Source organism: Bos javanicus, chromosome 3 (assembly GCF_032452875.1).
Source record: "Bos javanicus breed banteng chromosome 3, ARS-OSU_banteng_1.0, whole genome shotgun sequence".
In the NCBI taxonomy this organism is placed as follows: Eukaryota; Metazoa; Chordata; class Mammalia; order Artiodactyla; family Bovidae; genus Bos; species Bos javanicus.
This window is the reverse complement of record NC_083870.1, coordinates 21,015,932-21,043,778: the sequence shown is the minus strand read 5'-3', so window position 1 is coordinate 21,043,778 and position 27,847 is coordinate 21,015,932. Positions and strand designations below refer to the sequence as shown.

Here is a 27,847-nt window from a genome sequence, read left to right as displayed (position 1 = left end):
CCATTTGGGAAAATCACATAAGCATCAACAAATCGGGAGTATATTCTATTAATATCAACATGACATCACCCCCTTTACAATTATATTGGTTTCCAAATACATAACATCGCATTTTGCCTGCCCCACCTCAACCTCATATGCCCTACACTGTTTAGACATGCTCACTTCACTCCCCGCATCCCCGAGCCTTCCTGGACCTTCCGCACTTCAAAGCAAAAGTCCTCTCCACGCCACGGGAGACCATATAGTATTTAAGCACCAGAAGACGGACCAGCAGCCCCTGCGCTCAGATATCTACATACGACACGCCCCATCCGTGACGTCAACGGGAATCCGCGCTTCCCTCCAGCCCACGCCCGCCCTAGTCCCCGCCTCCCTCCTCCCACGGCGTCCGGCCCGGCCAACCGGCGGGCGGGCGCTCTCTAGGGGAAGTGACGTCCGCCTCCTGCTCCTGTTCTCCCACCCTCTATGAGTTGCGGCCAGGCGCGCTCCGCTGCCTGCCTGACCTTTGTCCTGCCCAGCATCTGTCTGGCAGTCGGCTGAAGCCTGTGTACCTTTTTTCAAATAACGGCGTTCAATGCGGAGAACAGAACATTTAGCAGTCCAGGGGAAACCGGTTCCTTTCAAATCCAGTTGTCTTTGTGATGTAGTATTGTGTGTATGTCTAGTAAGACGCAGTAAGTATCACGACCGGCGGTGAAATTTATTGAATTTTTGAAAGTTCAATTTCACTCATCAAAAATTTCGTTCACTTTATCTTCAAATGTTACTTTGACTCTATCTTCGAACAGATTTTTAACACCTATATTCCTCTGTCCTAGGAATCAAATACATTCTTTAACACATGTTCATTTGTTATAACTATGCAAGTTATGATTTTACCTTTTTCTGGAAATTATTTTTTAACACGTCTCCTTGCATATGATCCGTGCGTTAGGAGGTGCACATTTTTGGATGTTTTTTTTCACATTGCATTTGGACTAAATATTCTCTGCCCTTCCAGATTTCCTCTCTACCCTTCTCCCCTGATCTGTGTGCTTCAGGCTGACCCCCATAACCAGCATTTCCCAGTTTTTCTTGCCCTTGGGATCCCGGTGGCTGCAGTCACAGGAAGGATCAGAAGTGAGAGGAGAGAGATGTGAATGAAAAAGGTTGCCTGCCATAGCAGCAAACAAAAGATGCTGCGCCATCTAGCCACCAGCCACTACCGACCTTAGTAAGGGCAATGAAAAGAATCCTATTTGTTGCGTCCTGGGAATCCTTCAAAAGCCGAGGGAGAGACACACGTTCAAGTGCTGCCATTCTGGGGAGGAAAAGGGGCTGCTTACTCCCTGGTTGCCGGGCCCAGGTTGTCTGCTTTGGCTCCAGCTGCTGTTGGGAAGTCTACTCACTCACCTTCACCAGCGCCGGGAGGACTGAGCCCCTGCGGACGCCGACTTCATCTTCAGGGTGTCTTTAGATGAAGAAATCACCGAGGATTTCTTATTTTCTCTTAATGTATTTCCACCTCTCCCTCTCTTTCTTCAAGACCGTTTTTCGGTTACTGCCCGCGGGGTTAGAACCAGGCAGGCAGTGGGCGCCGGAGAACCACGGAGTCGCCCCGCGCACCGCGCACCTGCGCCTCGTGGGCTCTGGGCAAATTGAATCCACGCAGCCGCAGCCGCCGCCGGAAGCGTCTCCGTTCGCGCCACCCGAGGTGTGGAGCTCTTGACCCCGCCCCCGGCCCTCTAGGACAGGTCCAGGAGAGGTCGATTTTCGACCATGGAGCTAAGTACGGCCCAAAACCAGGACCAAGCTTAAAGGTCTCAAACTCCACAGTCTTGATGGAGCGACCGTCGCGAGTTGAATTTATCTCCACGCCTTTATCAGGAGAGTTGAGGGCCTAAATCACACACGAAAAAGATTGTCTGCATCAAAGTGCACAATTGAAGAATAAGCTTTTCTTACAAGTTGGAAGTGTGGTATGAAAGACTGGCGTCAAAGAGAAGTGTGTTTGCCCTGAGCAAACAGAGCATCAGCTAAGGTGGGAAAGCACCCTTGCCACAGGTTTCTGGGGAAAGATCTGGAATTTCGGAATTTCGTTTGGAGCCCTGGGGCCTTCCTTGGAAGTGTTTTTCATTAAGGCTGTCCCCTTTCCACATCCATCCTCGTTAGCGATGTTTGGGAATCCAAATCTCACCTCAGGGTCCTCCCCTCCTGCCGCATTTATTTTGAAGACAGAATTCCAAAGGTTTGCACCACTCTGATGCTTCCTTTTCAAGTATCAAGGTCTTGAAAGCATCTGCACCACACTAATCAGAGGAGTAACTGACCAGCAGCAGTCCTTTGATGTGCCTGAACTTCCGACTTCTGAATTCATTCAACTGAGTTCTCCAGAAGCTGGATGAGAGCTACTAAAGATCCCTCCAGGCAAACTCGATGGAGGAAATGTTACCCAGCTTAGTCTTGGGAAATTCTTAGTCAGTTCTCAGAGGTGCCATTGGAGCACGCAGACCTTTGCACAGGAACTGTTTTGGACTCCAGAACCCAGCTGGAAATTTGTAGCCTAAGGAGGAATTGTATCCTAGTTGCAGTTCTCTTCCACTTGGTTCTTTCCAGACCACGTTCCCAAACCTGAAGGGCTCTCAGTTTAGCTGTGCTGTCCCCCAGGTCAGATGTGGTGGTTGCAGAAGCTGACCTATTGGGAGTGTTCTGAGCTTTCCAAGCAACCTTGAATTTAGAATATTGGTGACTCAGTGGCAGTGTCACTCACTGTGGTCAGTGTGAGTCATTCACTCTGTGTGGTTTCATTTGAACCTCGCCTCCCAGGTAGGTTACTCCTGGCAGGTTAAGAATCCTCTTGCCAATGCAGGAGATATGAAAGTCTGGAAGATCCCCAGAAGGAAAAAAATGGCAATCTGCTCCAGTATTCTTGCCTGGAAAATTCCATTGATAAAGGAGCTAGAGGGCTACAGTCCACAGAGTCGCAAAGAGTCGGACAGGATTTACCAGCTGAGCACATACACCCAGTTTTGACTCCTGACCAAGGTGTATGCTTGCTATTCACTCTGCCACAGTTCATTTTCTGCCTCTGCAGAGCATGTGTGGGAATCTTTATTGTGCATTCAAGATTAGAAGAGTCACCCTTTTTACTGTCTCTGCTATATTGGTTATGGCACAGGTAAGTCTGTTCTGTGCAGAGATCTAGCAACCAGAAGCAATGCTGCTGTCAACTGAAGAAATGGTGGAGAACCGAGCAGTGATTTTGGAATAAAAGATATTCAAGAGTTTGTCTAAACAGTAGCTTGGCAGCCTTGGGGATCAGGTTGTGATCCTGGAGGGATTAGTGTTTGGCCTGAGGTGTAACAACCGGTCCTCCAGGTTGTGTCTTCCATGGTGGGATGTCAACTCTGCTGTGTTTCTGCAGTGTGGAACCTTTAGAAGTAACCTCCTTGGCATATTCACCTACACCTCTGGTGATCTAGACAAAGCATCCTCAGATCATTGTTTCACCCTGATTTGCACACTGGCCCTTGGGCTGGTCACCTGGTAGTGTCCCCAGTGCTGTAGGGATGGAATAAGTGATTTTCTAAGAAGGGGAGTAGCCCGGGGGTGGGTCGTATACACCAAAAAGTGGTAAAGATGTTAGAGACGATGGCCTTGGGTTGGGGAAGGGCAATATACTAATGTACTGATCTCTTGTGATAGGAAGCTCGAGGACAGTGCTCTGGCTTTCCAGATAAGTGACTCTCAGAGTCTAGATCAATCAGGAGCTTCCAATAACACCAGGAGCCTGAGCTCAGCACCCCGCCTGCAACAGAGTCAGAGAGCCACACATGTGTGAGAGAAGAGACTGAGCAAAACCTGTCAATTGGTCCCCCAGTTCAGAGAGCTATAGTAATGTGCAAGCAGAAGATAAGGATGGTCAGAAATAGTGGGAATCCTGCATCTTTACAGCACACACAATAAATGCAGTTGTAAGTTGTCAGGATATATGGGTAGCAATAATTATGAAGCTGTAGTACTGAGGAGTGTGTTTCTTTGCCTCTGGCTCCATCCACCTTCAAAGCCCATAAAGACTCACTGAATCGCTGACAGCTTGAACTCTCTCTGACTTCCTACCTAGTCTTCTGACCTCTTGACCCAGATTTAAAGGGTTCCTGTGATTAGGTTAGTCCACCTGGATAGTCTCCCCACTTTGAGGTCAAATTTATTACATCTGCAGAGTACCTTTTGCCAGGTAACATAACATAATTATGCAAATAGCAACCGTAAGGAAGCTGGAGTAGCTATACTAACACCAGAAAAAATAGTCAGGAGACTTTACAACAATACAATGTTATTAGAGATAAAGAATGACATTTTATAATGATTAAAGGGTTAATCCATCAGGAAGATAAAATCGTTTTAAACACAATGCATCTAACAGGGTCTCAAAATACAAGAAGAAAAACTGACAGAACCAAAGGGAGAAATAGACAATTCAACAATAATTATTGGAGATTTCAGTTCTACACTTTCAGTAATGGATAGAACAACTAGGCGGAAGATAAATAAGAAGATTTAAACAATAGGACCTTACAGGCATCTGTAGACATTTCACCCAACAAGAGCAGACTACAGTTTCTCTCAAGTACACTGAGAACATTCTCCAGGAGAAACTATACACTAAGCCATAAAATAAGTCAAATGCATCTATAAGGGTTGAAGTCACATGCAATTTGGGACATCTCACATACCAGTGCTACAGTCTAGAAGGAGGGTGGCAAGGGGCTTGGGTAGCTTGTCCTTCCTTCACTTTCTCATGAATGTTCGGGGGCACTTAGGGAGGTGGCAGTGGGCAGACATGTGTAGGCCACTAGCCTGGAAAAGCTAGGCAACTAAAGAGAAGAGACAGTATTTCAGGGAAGCTGCTCTAGTCTCAGGCTTCCAAAGCCAGGGAGGAATTGGCATGTAGGAAGTAAGCAGAGGTCAGGGGATGACTTTCTGTCTTGCTTGTCTGTGCCTCTCTTTAAGCCTCAGCTTCTATGTCACTAAATCCCACTGCACAGGAGTGCTGTAGGTCACCACCAACCACCATAGACCCATGGTCTTAATGTTTACTATGCTCTGTCTGAGAAGACAACCACAGGTCAATAGCTTTGCATCCACACAAACCAGTGGCGTTCTATGAAAACTACTCTGAACATAAGTGATGTATTTGTGGGGCTTACCTGGTGGTCCAGTGATGACGAGTCTGCCTGCCGATGGACAATAGGACACGTGTTCGATCCCTGGTCCTGGAAGATCCCACATTCCATGGAGCAACTAAGCCTGTGAGCCACAACTATTGAGCCTGTCCGCTGGAGCCTGTGCTCCACAACAAGAGCAGCCACCACAATGAGAAGCCCGCACACTGCAACTAGAGAGGAGCCCCTGCTCAACGCAATTAGAGAAAGCCCCTTCAGCAACAAAGACCTGGCACAGCCAAAACTAAATATTTTTAAAATTTATGACATTTTGGTTCCACTTGTTTGACTTAGTATGAACAGAATGCTGAATTTCTAATTTAAAAAAGGATATGCAACAAGCCACAAAGGTTTTACGTTATAGCACAGGGAACTATGGGCTTCCCAGGTGGCTCAGTGGGAAAGAACCTGCATCAATGCAGGAGACATGGGAGATATGGGTTAGATTCCTGTGTCAGGAAGATCCCCTGAGGAGGGCATGGCAACCCACTCCAGTATTCTTGGCTGGAGAGTCCCATGGACAGAGGAGTCTGGCGGGCAACAGTCCACAGGTCACAAAGAGTCGGACATGACTGAGTGACTGAGCGCAGACACACACTGGGAACTATAGTCAATATCTTGTAATAACCTTTAATGGAAAATAATTTCAAAAATAATATATGTGTATATTGTAACTGAAGCACACACATAAAAAAGAATTCTACTTTTTGAAAATTTAATAATGTTTATCTTTTTGCTAGTTTTTCTAAATGTCCTATGGATATCTAATAACAGCATATGAGATACAAAATTTTAAATATATTTGTGTAGGATATGATTAATATAAATATAAATCTATTATATTTAAATTATTGACACCATTCAAGATGCTCCTATTCTTATTTTTTCTGCACTTGATATTCTCAGAAATGTTAATGTTTCACTATGATTATATATTTTTTCTTTTCTCTTATGTTTCTTATGATTTTTGCTTTATGTATCTTTGTTTCTTTGTTGTTAAGATGTCTAATGGTTTATGATGTCTGTCTTGTGAATTGTGTACCTTTTATCATTAAAAATATTCATCTTTGTTTCATTTAAAATAAATAAAATTTTAAAATTCAAAATAAATATATTTTTTTAAAAGAAACAAAACCTATTTCAGTGACTTTGACAAGTCGGAAAAAAACCCTGTGGTGTTAGGATGATATTCACAAGTGACAAGCACAAAATCTTATATGCAGATTAAAACACAAAGCAACCCACAGGAGAAGAGGAAGATGGGGCTGGAGGCAGGGGGGTCAAACCTGATTTCAAGTTTAATGAGAAGCCCACGTGCTTCCCCAGTGAGGGAAAAGAAGCTACCATAATACTGGTCTCCACCAAGAAGGTAATTAAGACATAATCTAGTCAGCAATCCTTATAATTATTCACATACCAAGTACAGTATTAAATTCAGGATTTTCCCCCCACAATATTAAAATGGTGTGGAAGAAATGAGAGAAACAAAGAGCACCAATACTATCTAAAAGTTTTAAATTTTTCTGATGGAAAAGTGACTTCATGACAGTCCTTTTGACAATGAAAGAATTTGGGAAAATAATGATTCCTCGATGTTTTCTATGCTTGCAAGAATAGAAGTACAAGATAGCTTTAAAGTTTAGAAAGAGATAGGTCTGTAATATCAGTACAAGGGTACACAAATATTGGCCACTGAGGGAATGTCCCCATCAGTGGCGACCTTCAGAATAGACCAGGTGGCCTTGAGTATCAGTTTGGCCTAGTCAACTAGAATACAGGAGCTCCCAAGATTCCATGACACCCCCACCTTCCAGTTCTGTTATTGCAACTCCACGTGGTTACCTGGCACACTGGGTCCTCTCTCTGGCACTCTTGTCAGAGCCTGAGCTCTGAGCTTTGGCTTCTTGTGCCTCATTTTTACAGTTAAGGATTCTCATCATTGAGGAATGCTGACAAAGTAGACCTAAAGTAAGTAATAAATTGCATCTTCATTTTAAAAACATGTTTAATACATTGTTTCCACTGAATGAAATCTTATTAAAGCAAAAGTTACATACTGTAATCCTCACCCACTCATTATAATTGTATACTTTAATTATTTTAGTAACTTACCAGGCTGAACATTCATCACCACAATCCATTCACTTGTCTCTAATTTCTTATTTCTCTGGGTTTCTTTTCCCCACGTTCTGGTTCTGCTTCTTCTACCCGAAGCTTCAGCATGGCAGTATCTCACACCGTTTTCTCTGGTTTGAGGACAGAAATGGGCCTCTTGGAAACCAACCAGTACTTGCACTCCCAGCTGGAAAAAAGCAAACAGGACTTTCGAGACCTCACAGAGAAACTGCTCACGTCCCAAGCTACTGTTTACTCCCTGGCCAAACAGCTGCAGAAATACAGTAAGTCCTTGGGGTCACAGTCACCATAGTGATAAATGATTGTCTTCCCTCTAAGAAACAAAACGCCCTCAAACTGTATTCTTTTCCCTCCTTCATCAAAATAAATTGCATCCTTACTACACTCCTAGAAAGATGGAAGCAGGTAGTTAACTCTCACTTCTCAGAGGATGGAGACACTGACGAACAAAGGGGTAAAGTTTGCAGTGAGAGTATAGGGAGGAATAGAGGCTAAGATCTCATTCAGGCACCAGACTTTTTTCTGTCTCAGGAATGTATATTAGATTCTATAAACATATAATATCCTTGTTGGCTTAAACATCTGAGGATTTAATGCAAACTTTTGTGAGCACCCATTTGCAGAGCACTGTGCTAGCTGCACTAGGGAAGAAAGAAGCGACAGGACACCCTGCCTGCCTTAAAGGTCCTTAAAGCTGTCTATTCCCAACTGAACCACAGAGATCTGGAAATGAGAACATCAATAGCACACAGCAAGGGAGGAGGTGGAGCTATAGTGACTGAGGAACATGGGAATGAGGACCGAGGGGGACAGGAATAAAAGGGGAGAATGCTTACTGATGCAGAAGTTGAGTTTGCTTTCAAATTTCTACCATTAGTTTTCAATAAACCAATGGGGGATAAAATTTGCTATCCAACTGATTGACATGGATCAAAAAGTAAAAATTAAAGCCTATTTATCAAAGAAGTGAAAAGAGCTTTCAGGTATGAGAATGTAAGGGTTTGTTTGTTTACATCATTTATTATGATCATAATACAGCTTTTTTTAAAACTGGAGAAGAAGAAAGATGTCACTCAACATCTTCATGTATAGGTAACTCTGCTGCTGCTAAGTCACTTCAGTCGTGTCCGACTCTGTGTGACCCCATAGACGGCAGCCCACCAGGCTCCCCCATCCCTGGGATTCTCCAGGCAAGAACACTAGAGTGGGTTGCCAGGTCCTTCTCCAATGTATGAAAGGGAAAAGTGAAAGTGAAGTCACTCAGTCGTGTCCGACTCTTCGAGACCCCATGTTCTGCAGCCTACCAAGCTCTTCCGTCCATGGGATTTTCCAGGCAAGAGTATTTGAGTGGGGTGCCATTGCCTTCTCCAGTATAGGTAACACAGTGTAGTAATTAAGAGTGTGTGCCCTGAGGCCAGACTTCCAGGGTTCAAACCCAAGTTGTTCATCTTCTCCATGCCTCAGTTTCCTCATCTGTAACGATAACAGGAATAGTCTCTACCTCCTCAGAGAGAGGTGATGATTTCAGGATGATAATTCTTGAAAATCTGTTAGAACAAGGCCTTGGCTGCTGCTGCTAAGTCACTTCAGTCGTGTCCGACTCTGTGCGACCCCATAGACGGCAGCCCACCAGGCTCCCCTGTCCCTGGGATTCTCCAGGCAAGAATACTGGAGTGGGGTGCCATTTCCTTAGCAAACACTGTGTATTAGTTCTCCCACCAACAAAACGCAGCACGTGTTAGCATTGAGCATGTCTTTCAGGTTTTTTCCCCTTCGTGTGCGTTTTTACACAGTTGTATCTAGATAAACTTTAAAATCTTGGAAATATTGAGGGATTATCGAAACTCTCAACATGGGAGCACTGTCAGCCCTATAGTCCTTGGAGGATTCCCAAACACACAGGGAATTCCTACTGTGTGCCCAGGTTCATATTTTCCTTAAGAGGCTGCAAGGTTTGGTAAAGTGGCCCAAGATTTGGAGTCACAACTCAGAGTATGTGAATTCTGACTTTGCTTTGTTCTGATTGAATCATCTTGAGTTATTTTACCCTCTATGAAACTCCAGTACCTTGGCCACCCCATGCGAAGAGTTGACTCATTAGAAAAGACTCTGATGCTGGGAGGGATTGGGGGCAGGAGGAGAAGGGGATGACAGAAGATGAGATGGCTGGATGGCATCACTGACTCGATGGACGTGAGTCTGAGTGAACTCTGGGAGTTGGTGATGGACAGGAAGGCCTCGAGTGCTGCGATTCATGGGGTTGCAAAGAGTCGGACAGGACTGAGCGACTGAACTGAACTGAACTGATGAGGTTCTCTCTCCCCAGCTCTAATTTGGGGGGAATCAAATGCTAGTAGCTGGGAGGCTGAGGAATCAGATGTGGGATTCCCTGCATGGAGCCCAGTACCCAGGTGATATCTGTCCTGGGGTGGCCCCTCCTCCTCCCTTGAAGGCTGGGCCACAGCGTCAGGGCCAGCTTCCCCTGAGACAGTGTCTCTGTTTTCCCAGAGTGTGAAGAGTACAAGGACCTCATTGAATCTGTGCTGGAGGAGGAAGCGCCCTTTGAGGAAGGGAATCTGGCAGAGAAGAGGAGACTGGCTACAGGGCTTGGGTAAGGAGGAAGCTGTGTGGGAAGTGTGTCAAGTGGGGAAGCCCAGGGAGGTAGAATAAAGAGAAAACTTGTGCAGGGAGAAGGGCAGAAATGTATACACAGGCACAGAGCTAGACAAAGACAGCCTATGGGGCTGTGGGAACTAATGGAGGACTAGGTAAGTCTCTGGATTCTCCCTGAAGTAATATATGAATAAAATGAGCTCACATGCTCGTATTGGGATTCTGGAAATGTGGTTTATGAATTAGTAATGGGCAAGTGAACTCAACTTTCCATGAGTCTCAGCAACCTCATCTGTGAAATAAAAATACTGACAGTGTCTGCCTTAGAGGGTTATGGAGATTAAATGCATGATGACCAGCAGTTAGAACCATTTCACGCACATGTGGAGCTTTCAGCAATATTAGCTGTAATTATTATACCTGTTCTTGCTTTTTATAGGCCTAGTACTTATCATCTTTTTTTAAATATTAGATTTGGTTTTTATTATAGAGCATACATGAGAACAAAGTGCTGACACAAAGCTGCAAGTCACATTTGGGAAGTAAGCTAAAAAAACCCTGTAACTGTTTTAGTTATACAGTCCTGACTAGAGGAATCCATGGTGGCAAAAGAGCCCTGGCTCTTGAGAGGGGTTTCTTGATGTTGGCTGCCCCAGGTTATGCTGCCTCAGGCCTGGGCCTCTGTAAGACTAGGTCCCTGGCAGCTGGCAGCCTGGGGACCAGGAGGACCTCTGCCCTTAGGCTGGGGCTTAGCCATGACTGGGAAGGGACACTCCTAATTTCTAATGTTCCCAATTGCCTTTCATGATAATAATGTTTCTCTTCCCCACCTTCGATTGATTGATTTATTTCTAAAAGTATCAGACTATGTGGACTGTTATCTGGTAGGGCCATTAGGTAGAGAGGTAATTCAGCAGTCGTTACCTGGAAAATGAATTATTAATTTGCAAGGCCCAGTATTGCCTACCCTTAGAGACTTTCATAGTTAGGGTAGATTGTGGCATTGAAGACATCTTCTCAACCTTGGTTAAAATGAAATCTGAGAAGCTCAGATGTGTAAGAGCCACTAAAGCAGAGATACTTGACTGAAGGAGGCCTAGGTCTGGAGACCCTGTTTCTCCCTGACTTCTGCCTTCCACTCTTCTGACACTTTATAGGAACTCTGAGGAATAGAGTTTTGAAAGACAATCTGTGGATGATTACTTAGTATTGACGAGATTCAAGCATCAGATGGGGTAGATGACTATTAATATCTAGTCTAGCATTAGGATTATGTGGTTTTAAGTATTAACTGATTGCCTACTCAGGTATGTAGGCTCTACTATGTACTGTATGCTGGTTCATATGGACTGTCTCTAGCCTCACAGAGCTCACATTCTAGTTGGGAATCTGTACAAAATATTTGTACAAAATTAGAAAACTGTGAAATCCCAGACAGAGTCATGTAATTGTTACTCAGAATTTTAATTACTCTTGAGTGCCTCCTTACCCGTTAGAATAGCTTATCTTCATGTCATTCAGAGGAATGCTCTTCATCTTGACCCTCTCACTGATTTCTCTTTTCATCCTTTCAGTTAATCCCAGATGTACCTGTCCAACACTTCTGTACCTGGCTTCCCCACCCCCAATTGGCCACACTTTCTGTATAATGCTTGATGATGCATATGACACTAAAATGGATGTGGACTGAAGTGAGGAACTGAAGGGGCTTTTTTTTTTTTAAGTGAGGTTAATGAAAAAGAGAGAAACAAATCCAATACTATTTCCTCATTCCTTCTGTTACAGGCAAGTCACACAACCTGTGCAAGTATTGAACTTGGGAAATTCCTCACAAGTAATCAAAGACACACCTCTGCTGAAATTTCCATAACTTTATCATTCATGACATTCACTTTTACATTTTACTTTTCTTTGCCATGTTAGGAGATATGATTCCCTGATTGAGGCTCAGGCCCGAGAACTGACCTGCTTACGACAGAAGATACAGGAAGGGGAAGGTGTCTGTCATCTATTCACACAGCATGCAAAGAACACAATCAAGACTTTTGAGAGTTTCATCAAGACCACTGACATGACCTACTACCAGAGACAGAGATTCTGTGAGCTCTTGGCCCAAGGAAGCCAGATGGCAGAGAGACTTGCCAGCAAACTCTCCACTGGTAAGTTATCTTATAGGCTCTGAGAACACTTAGCTCCTCCAGAGGTCCTGGCCTCACATGAGATGCCACACCTTCACAACTCCCACAGTGACGTTGCAGCCAGGTGTCCTGTGGTTCTGTGGTGTTCTCAGCTACAGGACAGCTTCCCTGGTGGCTCAGCTGGTAAAGAACCTGCCTGCCAATGCAGGAGATACAGACATGGGTTCAATTCCTGGGTCAGGAGGATCCCCTGGAGAAGGAAGTGGCAACCCACTCCAGAGTGAAGCTATCAGCTAGAAATACCTGGGAGTCCAACCCTGGGCCCAAGGCGACCCTCCACAGATATATTCCAAAAAGGAGCCAATGTTGTCACTGGACTGACCCTTGTGGTTCTTATGATTGCAAGATATACTTCAGCTACAATCATCAGGGAACTTTGAAAAACATGAGGTATATCACTCACATTTCCTGGAGGGTACATGGCTCACCCAGGGCTACCGAGTGAGGTTAGGGTCCACTTACCTGTAAAAAGAGGGAGACAGCACAGGGCTGTGGATCTGCCTAATTTGGGTTGAGGGAGGGGTGCCTAGGATTTCATAGGTTCACTCTTTATTGGTGATTAAAGTGCAGGAAAGAAAAACAAGGCGTCAGACATCAATGATCTAAATCAGCCAGGGATCTCTAAAACAAGAGAAACTTCAGAAGTGGAGCACCTTGCCTCTTCATCTGGCCCTGTAGCTGCCCATGTGTTCCTTCGAGACAGCTGTCTTTGGAGTGGATGCCTTCAGAATCAATAGCCTAATATCAGCACTTGGGTTACAATTTGAAAAGAAGAGGACTGTCAGGTGCTTACAGTAAACCTGCTTCTCACCCTGTATTCTGGGGACCATGACAATGGTACTCGAGAGTACAGTGGAGAATATATGGGGCTGGAGACCACATTGTTAAAACTGCTTTCATCATCACAGGCTTTTGGAGCAGGAGGCAGCAGCCATCCAATCATTTTTGGTTTTTAAGATACTTGATATTCAGTAAACTGACCCACTGTAGAATCAGTTCTGTGAGTTTTGAAAAATGTATACAGTGTTATGTAAAAGTACCACCACAATCCAGATACAGAACAGCTCCATCACTTGTAAAGGTTCCCTTGTACCTCTTTGTAGTCAACCATTTCCTCCAGATCAAGTCCCTGCAACCACTGGATCTGTTTTTTGTCCCTTTAGATATTTGTTTTAATCTCCAGAATGTATCAGGAGTTTGTTCCTTTTTGTTGCTGACTGCTATTCCATGACAGAGATGCACCACTTTTTGTTTATCCAGTCATCCACTGAAGGACCTTTGGATTTCAGTTTGGGGTGATTATGATTCATAGTTAAGATTCACATACAGATTTTTGTGTGAAAATACATTTTCACTTCACTTTGCTTAGATAAATATCTTGGAGTAGGATTGCAGAGTCATATGGTGAGTGTACGTTTGTGTGTGTGTGTGTTAGTCACTCAGTTATATTTGACTCTTTGTGAGTCCATGGACTGTATAGACTGCCAGGTTCCTCTGTCCATGGAATTCTCTAGGCAAGAATACTGGAGTGGGTTGCCATTTCCTTCTCCAGGGGATCTTCCCAACTCAGGGATCAAATCCATGTCCTGTATTGCAGGTAGATTGTTTACTATCTGAGCCCCAAGGGAAGCTTAAAGAGAGTGTATGTATCCTTAAAGTGTACATTATAAGATTGTACATTTAACTTATAAGAAACTACCAAACTGTTTTCCAGTGTGACAAAACCATTTCACATGCCCCTGAGCAATGAGTTAGATTGCAGTTGTTCCCAATACCAGCTCTTGACATTATCAGCTTGTTGTTTCTGGGCTTTTTGTCTTTTAATAGGTGTGTGGTTGCTTATCATTGTGGTTTTTAATTTGCATTTTCCTATTGACTAATGATTTTTAAGATCTTTTCATATGTCTACTGATCATCCATATATCTTTGGAAAAGTGAGTGTCCACTATAGTGTTCATCTTAAAGTAGTTTTTCATATTATTGAGTCTTGAGAGTTCTTTATATTTCTGGATACAAGTTCTTTATCGGATATTTGACTTGTCAGTATTTTCTCCCAGTTTGTGGCTTATCTTTTCATCCTCTTAACTCTCTTTCAGGGTGAAGAATTTCTTAATATTGTTGAAGTCCAACTTATTGGATCATCATTGTCTAGTTTTATCTAAGAACTCTTTGCCTAAAACAGGGTTCTTGGCCTTTCCATGTAGATTTTACAGTCAGTTTGTCATTATCTATAAAAAAAATCCTATTGGGATTTTGAGTGGCATTGCATTAAATCTGTGAAAAGTTTAAGGAGAATTGACATTTTTAATAATATTGGGTATTCTAATTAATGATCATAATGTCTTTCATTGGGTTGAGCTAGTCTTTGTTTTATTTATTCATATTTCCATGAACACGCAAACCTTTTTTTATTGTTTTATGATGGTGACTGCTGACAATAGAGAAGTTTTGTCTCCTAACACAAATATGAGCAGGCCGTGGTCCAGCTAAATAAAACTTCCAACTTATTTAAGGAAGTTCCTTATTTGCTAAGAATTCTATTTTGAATTGATGTTGTTTTTGTCAAATGCCTTTTTGTTCATCTAAAATATGAACAAATGATTATATACATATTTTTTATGTTGTGTCCTTTTAGATTGTACTCTGGACATTTTGAGTATTATATTGTGAGACACTGGGTCCTATTAAAGCCCTCTGGATTATTTCTTAGCAGGCAGTCAACCACTTCTAGGTTTAGACTGCAAGTTCTGTCTTACGTTCTGTGGGTAGCAGTTCCAACATCAGTTTAGTGTTCAGGGCCTTCGATGTGTTGTTTGGGTCAGTTCAGCAAGCATGCCACTAGGTTTAGTCTGGGCTAGCTGATGGTTTATATGGTAATTCAGTCCTCTAATCCTTTGCCATGATTCCTTGTCTCTGTTCCACACAGGCTGAGTTTGGGGATGAACCCTAATATTTTTGACAGTCTGTAAATTGTTTCCCAGCCTCTCCTCTCTCTGGCATTTCTTCTCTACTTTCCAGTTCCCAAGGGGCCTCTTCCACATTCCTCTGTTCAGAAAGATTGGGTTCTCCCAGTCATTTCTCCTGTCACACTGTCCTGCAGAACTGCAGGGGGCTACTCTAAGATCAAAAAGGCAAGAAAACTGAGACAGAAAAAAAAAGTAAGGGACACTCTTCACACTTTTCAGACAATTAGTCCCTTTTGGACTAGAGCAGTAGGTTCTCATTTGTGGTTAACAGCCCTGCTCAGCTGCCTCAACAACACAGTTCTGCACATGGGCTGGTCTCTGGGCAGGGTCAGGAGAGAAAAAAAAAGAAATGCGGAAGAGTTTCTTTACACTTATCAGCAGAGGTCCCCCCATCTAGTCGTTTAGATAGAACAGGGGGTTTCTCCTGTTGTATTTGCTCCTCTGTGGTTGCTGGAGTATCTGTGTGAGAGCAGTATTGGGACTCACAGCCATGGTCCATCAACCAAGTTTGTGGGGGAAATGAATGTTAGAGCTGAAGGAATGCAGAAGACAGCCAGGCAAGTATCCCGTGCACTGGAGAACAGGACATTGTGAACTTTTTGCCTTGACTCAATAGCAGACGTCCTGGTGACGATTCAGCCAACCAGCAATATATTGTTCACCATTGCTCAGGAAAGCCTGACAAGCTGCTCCTCTAATGAAGCAACTTTAGCCCTCCTGGAATAATTCTCCCAGAGCATTCTGAACAAACATATAGAGTATTGTGTCTCTGATCAGATAGGCCCTTGTGTTTGTAAGGATGATATGGGACCTGCTCAATTCCCCACTAGCTGTTTCTATTTTTGGTTCACAGAAAATCACCATGATAGGAAGGATGAAGAGGGACAGGAGTCACTGGCAGCCAGGTAACTCTGAGTGATGAAGGGCTGATAATGGAGTGGTGAAACCTAGAGAGGAGTCCTGAAGCAAGAGACCCAGAGGCCAAAGGTCCCAGATCCAGGAGAAACCAGAAGCTGCTGATTGTTCCTATTTCATTCATTCATCATAAAATGATGTGTCCTTTAACCCATGTTATCTGTTCTCATTGAAGTTCTTGTATTAGTTGCCATTTCTTAGTAATTCTTCAAGTTTAGTTAACTGAGTCATTTTGACCTAAAGATAAACCAGCCAGAGAAACCTGGTCTCTATTTTCTGAAAACCCATATGATTAGAAACTGAAGTGAAATGCCTGTTTCTGCCCACTTGCCCTGAGATATGTTGGCCAATGTTTCATAGCCAGAAATATCTTGAAAAATAAAGCCAATCACGTCATATGTATAAATATACATTCATATATATATATATATATATATATATATATATGGAGAGAGAGATCTAAAAGCTACAAGAGTCCTAGGAGGTTACATTCCCTCAGGAGCCAGTATTCAATGGACCCCTTCACATACTCTTGAATAAAATTTGTCCACAGCATTTTAATGTCTGTATTATAGGACTCTGAGTGTCCTGTGTGTCAGAGTATATTTTAGAGAAGTCATTGAGTCTCCTTCCTCATCCACATTTAGAGGTCAGTGCACTGAACACATGCTACTCTGTCTCCTACCCCTATTCTATGCACACTGAAATCCCAGTTAGAAGTGGATTGTTATGTTTTTTCTGAGAGGATAGGTCTTTTGGTTTCTGGTGCCTCTTCCATGAGCTTCAGATGAGCACCAGCTGTCAGGTTGATGCTGGTTGCCTTATTTTCATCTCCTGTCTTGTCTGCCTCTTTCTCCATCCCTTACTCAGGCTCAGCATGGGGCTCCAGGGAGAAGAAGTGAATGAAGTCCTGGAGGACTCACTAGATGAAAAGTATCTGACACATTCCAGTCGCCATGACTCCCACCAGCCTCCCAGCAGCATTGCCTCTGTGTGTGATGTGCAGGACCAGCTCTGAGGTAGACTGAGCCAGTGAGTATTCCCAATACCGAGAGAATAACCCCCCAACAACCAGAAGACTGAATAATAAAGCTCTGGTAGCTTCTACTTGCTCACCATCTCTGTCTAGACTGATTGAAATTATCTCTGAAGGCAGACCATAAGAACTAACCCTGAAAAAGTGATTAGGCTGAATTCAGTTCTGGGACCAAGTTTTATGTCACTGGTGTGTCTGTTCATTTGCATTCTCCCTGGTCCACACCTCACCCCGCTTTCTCTGGCCCCCACTGGCATATGCAAGCTGAGGAACCCTGGGCAAACCAGAGTGCAGAGAGTGAAGGGATCATGAGAAACTCTTCTGCCACGCTTCAGCACAAATAAACTTCATTATTTAAGATGAAGCATCTTAGTTTTCCTGAAATGTTCTAGCTAATTACAGTTTCTAAATGGTACCCGTTAGGCTTTTCTAGCTTTCCGAGAATATCATCAGTCTTGCCCATTTTAGGGATCCACTTATCATGGTTCCTCAGTAATGCAGGAGACGAGACAGGTTCCTCATGAACCCATGGCTCCTGAGTTTAAGCACCAGTGTCCATCCCCCCTCAGGTGGCTTCTCTCCCCATAAGGTTCCATCTTAGTACAGACTATCAGGTGGTGAAAGTTAAGCTTCTGCCCCATCACACTGAAGTCCCACCCTTGAGTCCTGGTTTTGTTCTGGGCTGAGGCAGAAGCACAGAACAAGGAACTGCAGAGAGCATCCTTGGAAGCAAATGTGTGTAACTCGACTCAACAGTAATTATTTCCTGGAACAGGATGCACTTCTCACTTCTACAGGCAGATCTTGGAATCCACTGCCCAGTTGTACAGTGAACACACAGACATCAGGGGAGAAAATCAGAGCCTTCCACCTCACCTGAGTCATATTCCAGAGATAAGCGGTCAAAACCCACAGGAAAGACCACCCTCAGATCGCTCTCTTCTCTTGCCACATCTGGCTATCAAAACAAAAGATGTGGAGAACAACACTATTACACAATCCATAATTCTCATAGTTTTCTCTATCTAGAAAGATGCTCCCTCTACAGGTCTGCAGACTCCAGGCTCCAGGAATGGCTCTAGGAAACCCACCATTTAATTACAAAATTCACTCTATTATTTAAGCCTGAATTCCAGTCTTAGGTTTCTCAACTTACAGGTCATGTAGCTTTAGTTACTACTTAACCTCTTGACCTACTGTTTCCTCAGGGGCAAAGGAAGTATGCTTGAATATATTTAGATTCTGGAACCGATTCCGACGTAGTAAGGGAGATTTCCAATTCCACAGGCTCAGTCATACAAGATAACCCCACACCTCCACACCCTGTCCATTTCTGAGGGCAGTTGAAAGCCCAGATTGTTACCTGAACTCCTGACTGACTGGCTAGAAATCAGGATATCACCACCCCCTCCTCAGGTTCAATTAATTTCCTAGAGTTGTTCCTACAGAACTCAGAGAAACATTGTACTTACTACACTATCCGTTTATTATAAAAGGATATAACTCAGAACAGCAGATGGAAGAGATACACAGGGGCAGGGCATGGGGGAAAGTGTGGAGCCTCCATGCCTTCTCAGAGAAAGCCTAGTACCTAGTACTCTCCTAGTACCTCCGTGTGGTCACTAACCCAGAGGCTCTCATAATCCTGAAAACCCTTTGAACTTTATGGAAGCTCATTACACTGGCCTGAATGATGAAACCACTGGCCATAGTGATTGAACTCAATCTCCAGCCCCTTGCCCCGTCCATAGGTCAGGGGCTGGGACCGGAAATTCCAACCCTCTCATCACAAGATGGACCTTCCTGGCAAGAAGCCCCCAGCAATACTTGCTTCCAAAAGTTGCTTTATTAATATAAACACAAGTACCTCCATTGCTTAGGAAATTACAAGGGTTTTCAGAGTTCTATGCCAGAAACAGGGATGAAGACCAAATATGTATTTCTTATTATAAGTCACAAGGCACTGATAGTGTCTGAGGACCCTCCTGGTTTCACAATAGCACCACCTTTCTATTTAAAAGGGATAGGGCATGGATTTAGGAGCCAGATTCTTATTTAAAACAGCCTTTCTTTCCTAGAACAGGCTGCCTTTTTTGTTTTTTTTTTTTGACATGTACACACTGCTGTATTTATTTATGGCTGCGCTGTGTCTGCGCTGCTACATGCGGGCTTTCTCTAATTGTGGTGCCTGGGCTTTTCGTTGCAGTGGCTTCTCCTGTTGCAGAGCACAGGCTCTAGGAGCACAGGCATCAATAGTTGCAGCACCCAGGCTCAGTAGTTGCGGCTTGCTGACTCTGGGGCACATGGGCCTCAGGAGTTGCAGCATAGCGGCTCAGTAGCTGTGGCTCGAGGGCCCTAGTGCGTGCAGTAGTTGTAGCTTGAGGGCTCTAGAGCATGGGCTCAGTAGCTGTGGTGCACGGGGCAGTTGCTTCCTGGCATATGGATCCCAGACCAGGGATGGAACCCACATCCTGTGCACTGGCAGGCAGATTCTTATCTATTGCGCCACCAGGGAAGTCCTAGAACAGACTGTTTCTGAATGCGCATGCTTGAAGCTAGGCACCTCTCTCCTGAGAGGTGTGAAAGGTCTTCCTTTTTTCTCCACAAGAGTAGAATGGAGAGTAAACTGATGCTGAGCAGGGTGAGAGGGGGTGGGGGGTGGGGAGGGTGGAGGTAATGGGGGTAGGGGTGGGGGGAGGGGGGAGGGATCTGGCTAAACCACATGCAGCAGTTTTAAGCAGGGCCATCAATGTTTTGGGGTGGTGGAGTCCTATGTTCCACACCACAGGGCAGATGGTATATTTCAGAGGACTTTCCTCTCATCTGCTAGCACAGCTTTCTCTTTCCAGATTGTAGCTGACTGCCACAGTTTATCCTCGTAACACATTCAGGTGGCACATGGCATCTTTCCTCTCTTAGCTCTCACTGCAACCTCAGTTGGGTATCAGCAGAATCTGACAGAAAATCCTCACTTTTTTTATGGTTTGTTTTCTGTTTCAGGTGACAACTAATGCTGAAACTGTGTGAAAATTTTTGTCTTATTTCAACAGAACATAGTCCCCAGTTGATGAGAAAAACAACAAAACAGGAAAAATCCAAATCTGAGAGGAAGAGCAAGATTTCACACTACTTTAGATTTTTACTCCAGTTTGCAGAAGTCTCAGCCCTTCAGCCTACAAATATAACTGCCCAAGGGACACCGATGCCTATATTCACAGATAATCTTGAGAAAAATCTAACCCTTTTCCCTCCCATCTCCCTCCTGTGGATAATTAGAGTCAGCAGCAGCTGGAAGCAAATGGCAAGGACTTGGATGGAGAATACGTCAGAATAATGTCACTGCAAACCATTCATCAGCTCTTCAGCACATGTCCCTTTTCCTGGGAGGTTGGGGGATTATAAAGATCCTAAAATAAAGCTTATTTTATACGCATTCTGTTGGCTATCATCTTTTTTTACAAATCAAAATTATAAAACTTTTTCTTCAGCTTAAAGCAAAGAACTCAAACATTAATGTGCCCACTACATTTATACCCCAGAGTGATAGAAATCAAGGCTGAATGCATACTTCATTCCAAAATTACACCTAATTGAGCACCTAATTACGTTTACCTAATTATTATTGAGCACCTAGTTATTGAGTACCTAATATTACATGTGAGTTGGACTATAAGGAAGGCTGAGCACTGAAGAATTGATGCTTTTGAACTGTGGTGTTAGAGAAGACTCTTGAAAGTCCCTTGAACTGCAAGGAGATCCAACCAGTCCATCCTAAAGGAGATCAGTTCTGAGTGTTCCCTGGAAGGACTGATGAAGCTGAAACTCCAATACTTTGGCCAGTTGATGCAAAGAGCTGACTTATTTGAAAAGACCCTGATTCTGGGAAAGATTGAGGGTAGGAGGAGAAGGGGATGACAGAGGATGATATGGTTGGATGGCATCACTGACTCAATAGACATGAGTTTGGGTAAACTCCAGGAGTTGGTGATGGACAGGGAGGCCTGGCGTGCTGCAGTTCGTGGGGTCGCAAAGAGTTGGACACAACTGAACTGAATATTACATGGAAATATTCATTGTGTCCAACTGTCTGGGAACCAAGGTACTCAGGCAAAAATTTCTGCCCCCAGGTTGGGCATCTGCAAGCAGAGCAGCAGTCTTATACATATCCACCAGTATTTCTACAGAGAAGGATCCTGAGAGTCTGCTGTTCACTGCTGTACTTCAGCAAAAGTCCATCCTAGAGGTCTGTGTTTCGGACCCACAGAGAGAGATCTAACATACCGGGATGGAATTGCTGCTGCTCGGTCACTTCAGTCGCATCTGATTCGGCAAGAATAGTAGAGTGGGTTGCCTCACCCTCCTCCAGGGGAACTTCCTGACCCAGGGATTGAACCCATGTTTCCTGGCATTGCAGGCGGCTTCTTCATCCCTGAACCACCAAGGAAGCCGCCTAGATGGAACTGGCAGCTTTCAAATTACTCCACTCTCATGTGGAGTTTTTTTTTTTTTTTCTGAAAATAAATTTCTCATACCCTCTGTCTGTCTTTTACTTTTCAATATAAAATCAGGACATCTCATTCAGAAGCTGTAAAACATGTAAGATAGCCTCCAACTTACCAGATTCCCAGGTTAGAAAGCTGATTCTTCTAAGGAGGGCAAATCCTGGGTGGCAGGAAGGGACCTTTACATGGGTTTGTACCCTACACCAGTGACTTACATTTTCTTGTACCAGTATGTGGCATTGGTCATTGTCACACCCTTCTGCAAGGGAGAGACCGATTGAGAGCCAATTTTTAGTCCAGGGCTCAGCTCTTCGCAGCTTCCTGTGTTTTATAATCATTTCTGACCCCTCTCCCCCACAATTATTTACCTTGAAAATGTTCAAACCAACAGAAAATTGGAAAGACTCATACAACAAATATCTCTATTCTGTTCATCTAAATAGAGCAATTAACAGTCATTTTCTCCTTTTCTCTGTCTGGGCTGACACACACACTCATATCACTTTATTAAATGCAGACAAAAAGCCTGCTTCACTGCTAAACACTTCAGCATGTATTTCCTGAAATTAAGGGCATTGTCCTATACAACCATAATCAATGATCAAATCTAAGTACATTAACATTATTTCAATAACATTACCTCATATATGCTCGAGGTATAAAATTTCCCATTGTTTAAAAACTGTCATATCTACATGCTTATATGTGTATGGATATAGCGATTAGATACATTTAACATATGCCTCTATATTATACATATTTGAGAGAGGTTAAGAATTGTGTGTGTTATGGTACTGATATTTCCCCATGTTCCAATTAAAGTTTCTAAATTCTGTCCTTATTACCTGGAACTGTCTCCTGACTTGTATGTTTTTGTTGTTTCTGATGTCTTTGAATTTCTGAAGAAGATAGGCTAATTATCTTGTTTAGTGTTCTACATTCTGATCAAACTAAACCTTTTTTGCAAAAGGTCAGCACATCCCATTTGTGCTTCCTACTGCATCCAGTCAGGAAGCAAGCTGTCCAAGAACAAAGCTACAAAATATTGAAGGAAACATACCATCTGTCAGCCAGGCTAGGAGTCTACATTGTGTCTGAAATCCTTCAATCCAAACAGCAATGTCTGCCATCTAACTTGACAGGAACTGAGTCTAGGTTTGCTTTTAATCCCAGCACCAGCTGCGATTATTACTGGCAGCCATAAAGCAGGATTTACTGCTGACTTGCCTGCACAATGTGATCTGGAGAAGGGAAGGAGAACCCACAGTGAACAAACCTAGAGCCAGGCCATTGGGAACATTGGATGTGCCCCAAGTCTGAGCATGCTCAGAAGCTACTCCCAAAGGTGAAATTCCTGCTGTCAAGGAGTCTCTGCTGCTGCTGCTAAATCGTTTCAGTCGTGTCCGACTCTGTGCGACCCCATAGACGACAGCCCACCAGGCTCCCCCGTCCCTGGGATTCTCCAGGCAAGAACACTGGAGTGGGTTGCCATTTCCTTCTCCAATGCATGAAAGTGAAAAGTGAAAATGAAGTCGCTCAGTCGTGTCTGATTCTTTGTGACCCCATAGACTGCAGCCCACCAGGCTCCTCGGTCCATGGGATTTTCTAGGCAAGAGTACTGGAGTGGGGGTGCCATTGCCTTCTCCGAGCTTCCACTAATGAAATGGTGCCATTATAGACATGTTTTCTGGGTTCAGTTCAGTTCAGTCACTCAGTCATGTCCTACTCTTTGCGACCCCATGAATTGCAGCACGCCAGGCCTCCCTGTCCATCACCAGCTCCCGGAGTCCACTCAGACTCACATCCATCGAGTCAGTGATGCCATCCAACCATCTCATCCTCTGTTGTCCCCTTCTCCTCCTGCCCCCCAATCCCTCCCAGCATCAGTCTTTTCCAATGAGTCAACTCTTCACATGAGGTGGCCAAAGTACTGGAGTTTCAGCTTTAGCATCATTCCTTCCAAAGAAATCCCAGGGCTGACCTCCTTCAGAATGAACTGGTTGGATCTCCTTGCAGTCCAAGGGACTCTCAAGAGTCTTCTCCAACACTACAGTTCAAAAGCATCAATTCTTCGGCGCTCAGCCTTCTTCACAGTCCAACTCTCACATCCATACATGACCACTGGAAAAACCATAGCCTTGACTAGACGGACCTTTGTTGGCCAAGTAATGTCTCTGCTTTTGAATATGCTATCTAGGTTGGTCATAACTTTCCTTCCAAGGAGTAAGCGTCTTTTAATTTCATGGCTGCAGTCACCATCTGCAGTGATTTTGGAGCCCCCAAAATAAAGTCTGCCACTGTTTCCACTGTTTCCCCATCTATTTGCCATGAAGTGATGGGACCAGATGCCATGATCTTCATTTTCTGAATGTTGAGCTTTAAGCCAACCTTTTCACTCTCCTCTTTCACTTTTATCAAGAGGCTTTTTAGTTCCTCTTCACTTTCTGCCATAAGGGTGGTGTCATCTGCACATCTGAGGTTATTTTTCTGGGTGAGATATTTTACATATTAGTGGGAATTCTAGGGAGAGATGAGAATGAACTTAGTGCATTTAAAATAAAATCAAACTCTTTGCTATAGTTTGCATTGGCTTATCTCAATCTCCCATACTCCTATTTTTTTTTTTTTTAATTTGCGTGACATAACAAAAGAGACAGAACCCAACTCTGCACTGGGGACTGGAGCCAAAGATAGGTAGATAAAGAACTTCAGGCTTCACGAATTGAGTTGTCGAGGCACAAAAAGGAGGCAGTACCTGCGGGCTTATCAGGAGAGGCTCCCGGAGCCAGGTCAGAAGAAACAGTGAGGCCCTGCCCCAGGCTCCTTAGTGTTGCCCAGGCTGGAGGGGCTGAGATGCCAGGGTTGAGCAGCCACTTACCTTCATTCTTCCTTCATCTCAGAAATTTAATATCTTGCTTTCATCCAAAGAGAAACTGGAACTTGAGTTCCCAAAACTCAATAAAAAACAAAAACATAAAATACTTGAAACATAACAAAAAAATTGAAATACTAACATCATATATTCTATACTCCAACATGCATAGTTAACCTTTTCCCATGTTTGCTTTCTCACTCTGTATACATGACTTGCTCCACCATTTGAGAGTAACTTGCAGATGTCTCAACTTAAGATCACTGGTTGGGCAGCTGTTGCTGCCTTGGCATCTCTTGGCATCCCTTGGCGTCTCCCTCAAAACCAACTTCTGCAAGACCTGTCCTCCAAGGCCAGGGAAAGGCCTTGTGCTGGTGGAAAGGACCCCTTGCCCCTTCAAGAACCTGAAATCCATTCTCTTCAGGCTGTAGAGAAGCTTCAGACACTGTTCTATGACCCTCCCTGCTAAGTGCAGGGCAGGTGCGCCCTGGGCTTGCAGGAACATACTAGGCTGTCAGCCCCCCTGCCCCTCCGAAGCACCCTGGGACTCCTCCGGGTCGTCTTGGTGGGCAGTGGGGTCTTGGGTCAGCCTGAGCTCTAGAACCACCTTCCTTGGGAGAGACCCATAGGGAAGTGCATCTCCCCTTGGCTCTTGCCTGGCTCTCTGTGCCCGTCAGAGAGCAGAAAGGGTTCTGACAGGACACAAAAGGGAAGCATCTTTTCCTGTGGTGGGAGGATGAAGGGAGCTGGTGGGACATGAGTCAAAGAGGGGAGAGTTCTCATGAGCTTCCCAGAATCGTCTGCATTGGTTCTGTCAGTGGGGTGGCTGCCCTGTAATCATGGCAGTTAGTCTTGTCTTGTCTTGACCCAGTTCCAGGTGCAGTCTGAATCCAAAGACAGAGGAATTCTGGTTTGCAGTACAAATGCCATAGTGCATCTTTCCAAAGTGGAGTAGTCACTGAGCTGCCGGATCCAGGATCCCGCTGGATAGCATCCGTGGGGGTTCTTGAACTTTCTTGTCTGAGAAATTTCTTATCTCTCCTTCAATTCTAAGTGGCGATCTTGCTGGGTAGAGTATCCTAGGTTGTAGATTTTCCCTCTCAGCACTTTAAATATATCATGTCATTCCCTTCTGGCCTGAAAAGTTTCTGCAGAAAAATCAGCTGGTATGGGGGTTTCCTTGTGTATGAGTCATAGTTTTCCTCTTGCTGCCTTTAGAATTCTGTCTTTAACTTTTGCCATTTTAGTTATGATATGTCTTGGTGTTGGTCTGTTTGGGTTCATCTTATTTGGGACCTCTGTGCTTCCTGTACCTAGATATCTGTTTTCTTCTTCAGGTTCGGGAAAATTTCAGTCGTTATTTCTTCAAATACATTTTTGACTCTTTTCTCTCTCTTCTCCTTCACAGATCCCTGAACCTTCTTTCTTGCTGAAATTTAAATCAGGGGAAAATTAAAAAGGAGATAAGTTAGTGGTCTAGATGATTAGTGGTCTCTGTGCCAGGTATAAGAAAAAAAACTTAAGTTGACAGTAAGGATAAATCTTGAATACTTTTAAAGACTTTAAAGACTTCTAAACATTGACATATAATGGCATGGAAAATATTTATGTTATATTTCTAGAGATGACTCCTTTTATGCATCACACTGGCTTAATAATTTTGATCAAAAAATTATTTTTGCTGTCTCAGATTTTTCTAATAATGCAGAAAATATTGGTTGCAGAGTATTCTAGTTTATACATGCCTTGGATTTATGTTCTCTTCAAAATCCTCATGACAATTGCCTAAGCTTCTTTTTCTGGTTCTACTTATCCAATAAAATAACTTTATTTTCAATACATATTTAGGTTTATAACATTTAAAATTATGTGTTTCAGTAAGTTAAATATACCATCTAATAGCTTTTAAATAGAAATTTAGTTTTATAATTCTAGAAGTCATTGTTATCATTATTCCACTTACAGTTTGGGGGTGAATGTTTTTAGGTATCATTCAATATATTAATCCAGCATGCATTTCTCTATTATGATTCAGCTAAAGTTGCATTTATTAAGATCTATCATTATCTTTAATTGCCTAGAAGTGAAGTGAAGTGAAGTCTCTCAGTCGTGTCTAACTCTTTGCGACCCCATGGACTGTAGCCTACCAGGCTCCTCCCTCCATGGGATTCTCCAGACAAGAGTACTGGAAGTGAAGTGAAGTGAAGTTGCTCAGTCGTGTCCGACTCTTTGTGACTCCATGGACTGTAGCCTACTAGGCTCCTCCGTCCATGGGATTCTCCAGGCAAGAGTACTGGAGTGGGTTGCCATTTCCTTCTCCAGGGGATCTTCCCAACCCACGGATCGAACCTGGGCCTCCCTCATTCCAGGCAGACGCTTTAACCTCTGAGCCACCAGGGAAGCCCCTTAAGTCCCTAGACTGACACTAAATTAATTAATGTATAATTTTGCCTGGAGAATTTCTAATTAAGGTGGAAATAACAAAACCTTGTTTTTACATAATGCTTATGCATATTTTTATAGATTATAGAGTGGCCATAGATTAACAGGTTAAAAGGAGGACGTTGGTGGACACAGCTATCAGGTCATTTGAAGAAGTGGTAAAACACATGGAATATGTGGGGAGTTTTTAATCTTAGTTACCTCCCTTCTAGATCTGGATTCATCAATTTTTCCATTGTTCCTTATGCTCCTTTTGTCTCAAACACTGCTAGTGCCCCTAGGCCCAGGCGGGCAGAGCCAGGAACCACAGCCCTGACACTTCCTGATGCTTCCAGAAGGGGGCGCCACAGGCAGAGATTGGGTTTGCTGAGGATGCAGCATCTCTCCTGGAGCAGGGCCTGACACCTAGTAAGAGCTCAGTGATTGAAGGAATGAATTCTAAGGTAAGATTCTAGAAAGCTGAAGAGGAGGAAAAGAATGTGGGTGGATGGGGCAGTTTAGTGTGTGAGGGACAGAAGCAGATAAAAATATACATGAAGAGGGTAGAAAGAATGTTCAAACACTGGTTATAAAAGCCTAGGAGCTCATGTGTGCTTGTGAAATTCAGCAGAAGAACCAAGAGAGGGAAGGCCAACAACTCTTGATATCCAGGTCTGCACAAGAAGCCTTGTCAGGTGTAGGGTTCTGTTTCTTCCAACCTTTGGTCTAGAATCGAACAAGTGTTTCTCCCCCACCCGCCCCCCTGCTTTTTTTTTTTTTCCAGAAATAACCAAGCCCTGTCAAGGAATCATACAGAGAGAGCTATTGGATTACTCACCCAACTCTGGGTATGAAGCTGACCAGTCCATAGATGGTGAGCATCCAAGAAGGCAAAATTCACAAAAGGAAGGGAAGATGAATAAATGTCTGGCACCAGTAATTATTCCCCTCGAATTGATCCACTATTTGGTAGAAAGGAAC

General features: G+C 43.7%; 1 protein-coding gene across 6 annotated transcripts; it reads left to right on the top strand.

Moving 5' to 3' along the window:
* The first annotated feature begins 587 nt into the window (after positions 1-587).
* On the top strand, positions 588-20,504 carry LOC133242268 (neuroblastoma breakpoint family member 6-like protein). 6 transcript variants are annotated; one of them, XM_061408373.1, is made up of 7 exons: positions 588-677; positions 7,422-7,606; positions 9,852-9,954; positions 11,880-12,115; positions 15,974-16,025; positions 16,906-17,067; positions 20,122-20,504. In XM_061408373.1, exons 1-6 carry the CDS (start codon positions 661-663, stop codon positions 17,051-17,053), a joined length of 741 nt encoding a protein of 246 aa, XP_061264357.1. In that variant the 5' UTR covers positions 588-660; the 3' UTR covers positions 17,054-17,067; positions 20,122-20,504. The 6 variants fall into 6 exon arrangements, with proteins under 6 accessions (XP_061264357.1, XP_061264354.1, XP_061264366.1 ...); XM_061408370.1 differs by having other exon boundaries at positions 20,072-20,504; XM_061408382.1 differs by having other exon boundaries at positions 590-677; positions 7,464-7,606; positions 20,072-20,504.
* The last annotated feature ends 7,343 nt before the right edge of the window (positions 20,505-27,847 follow it).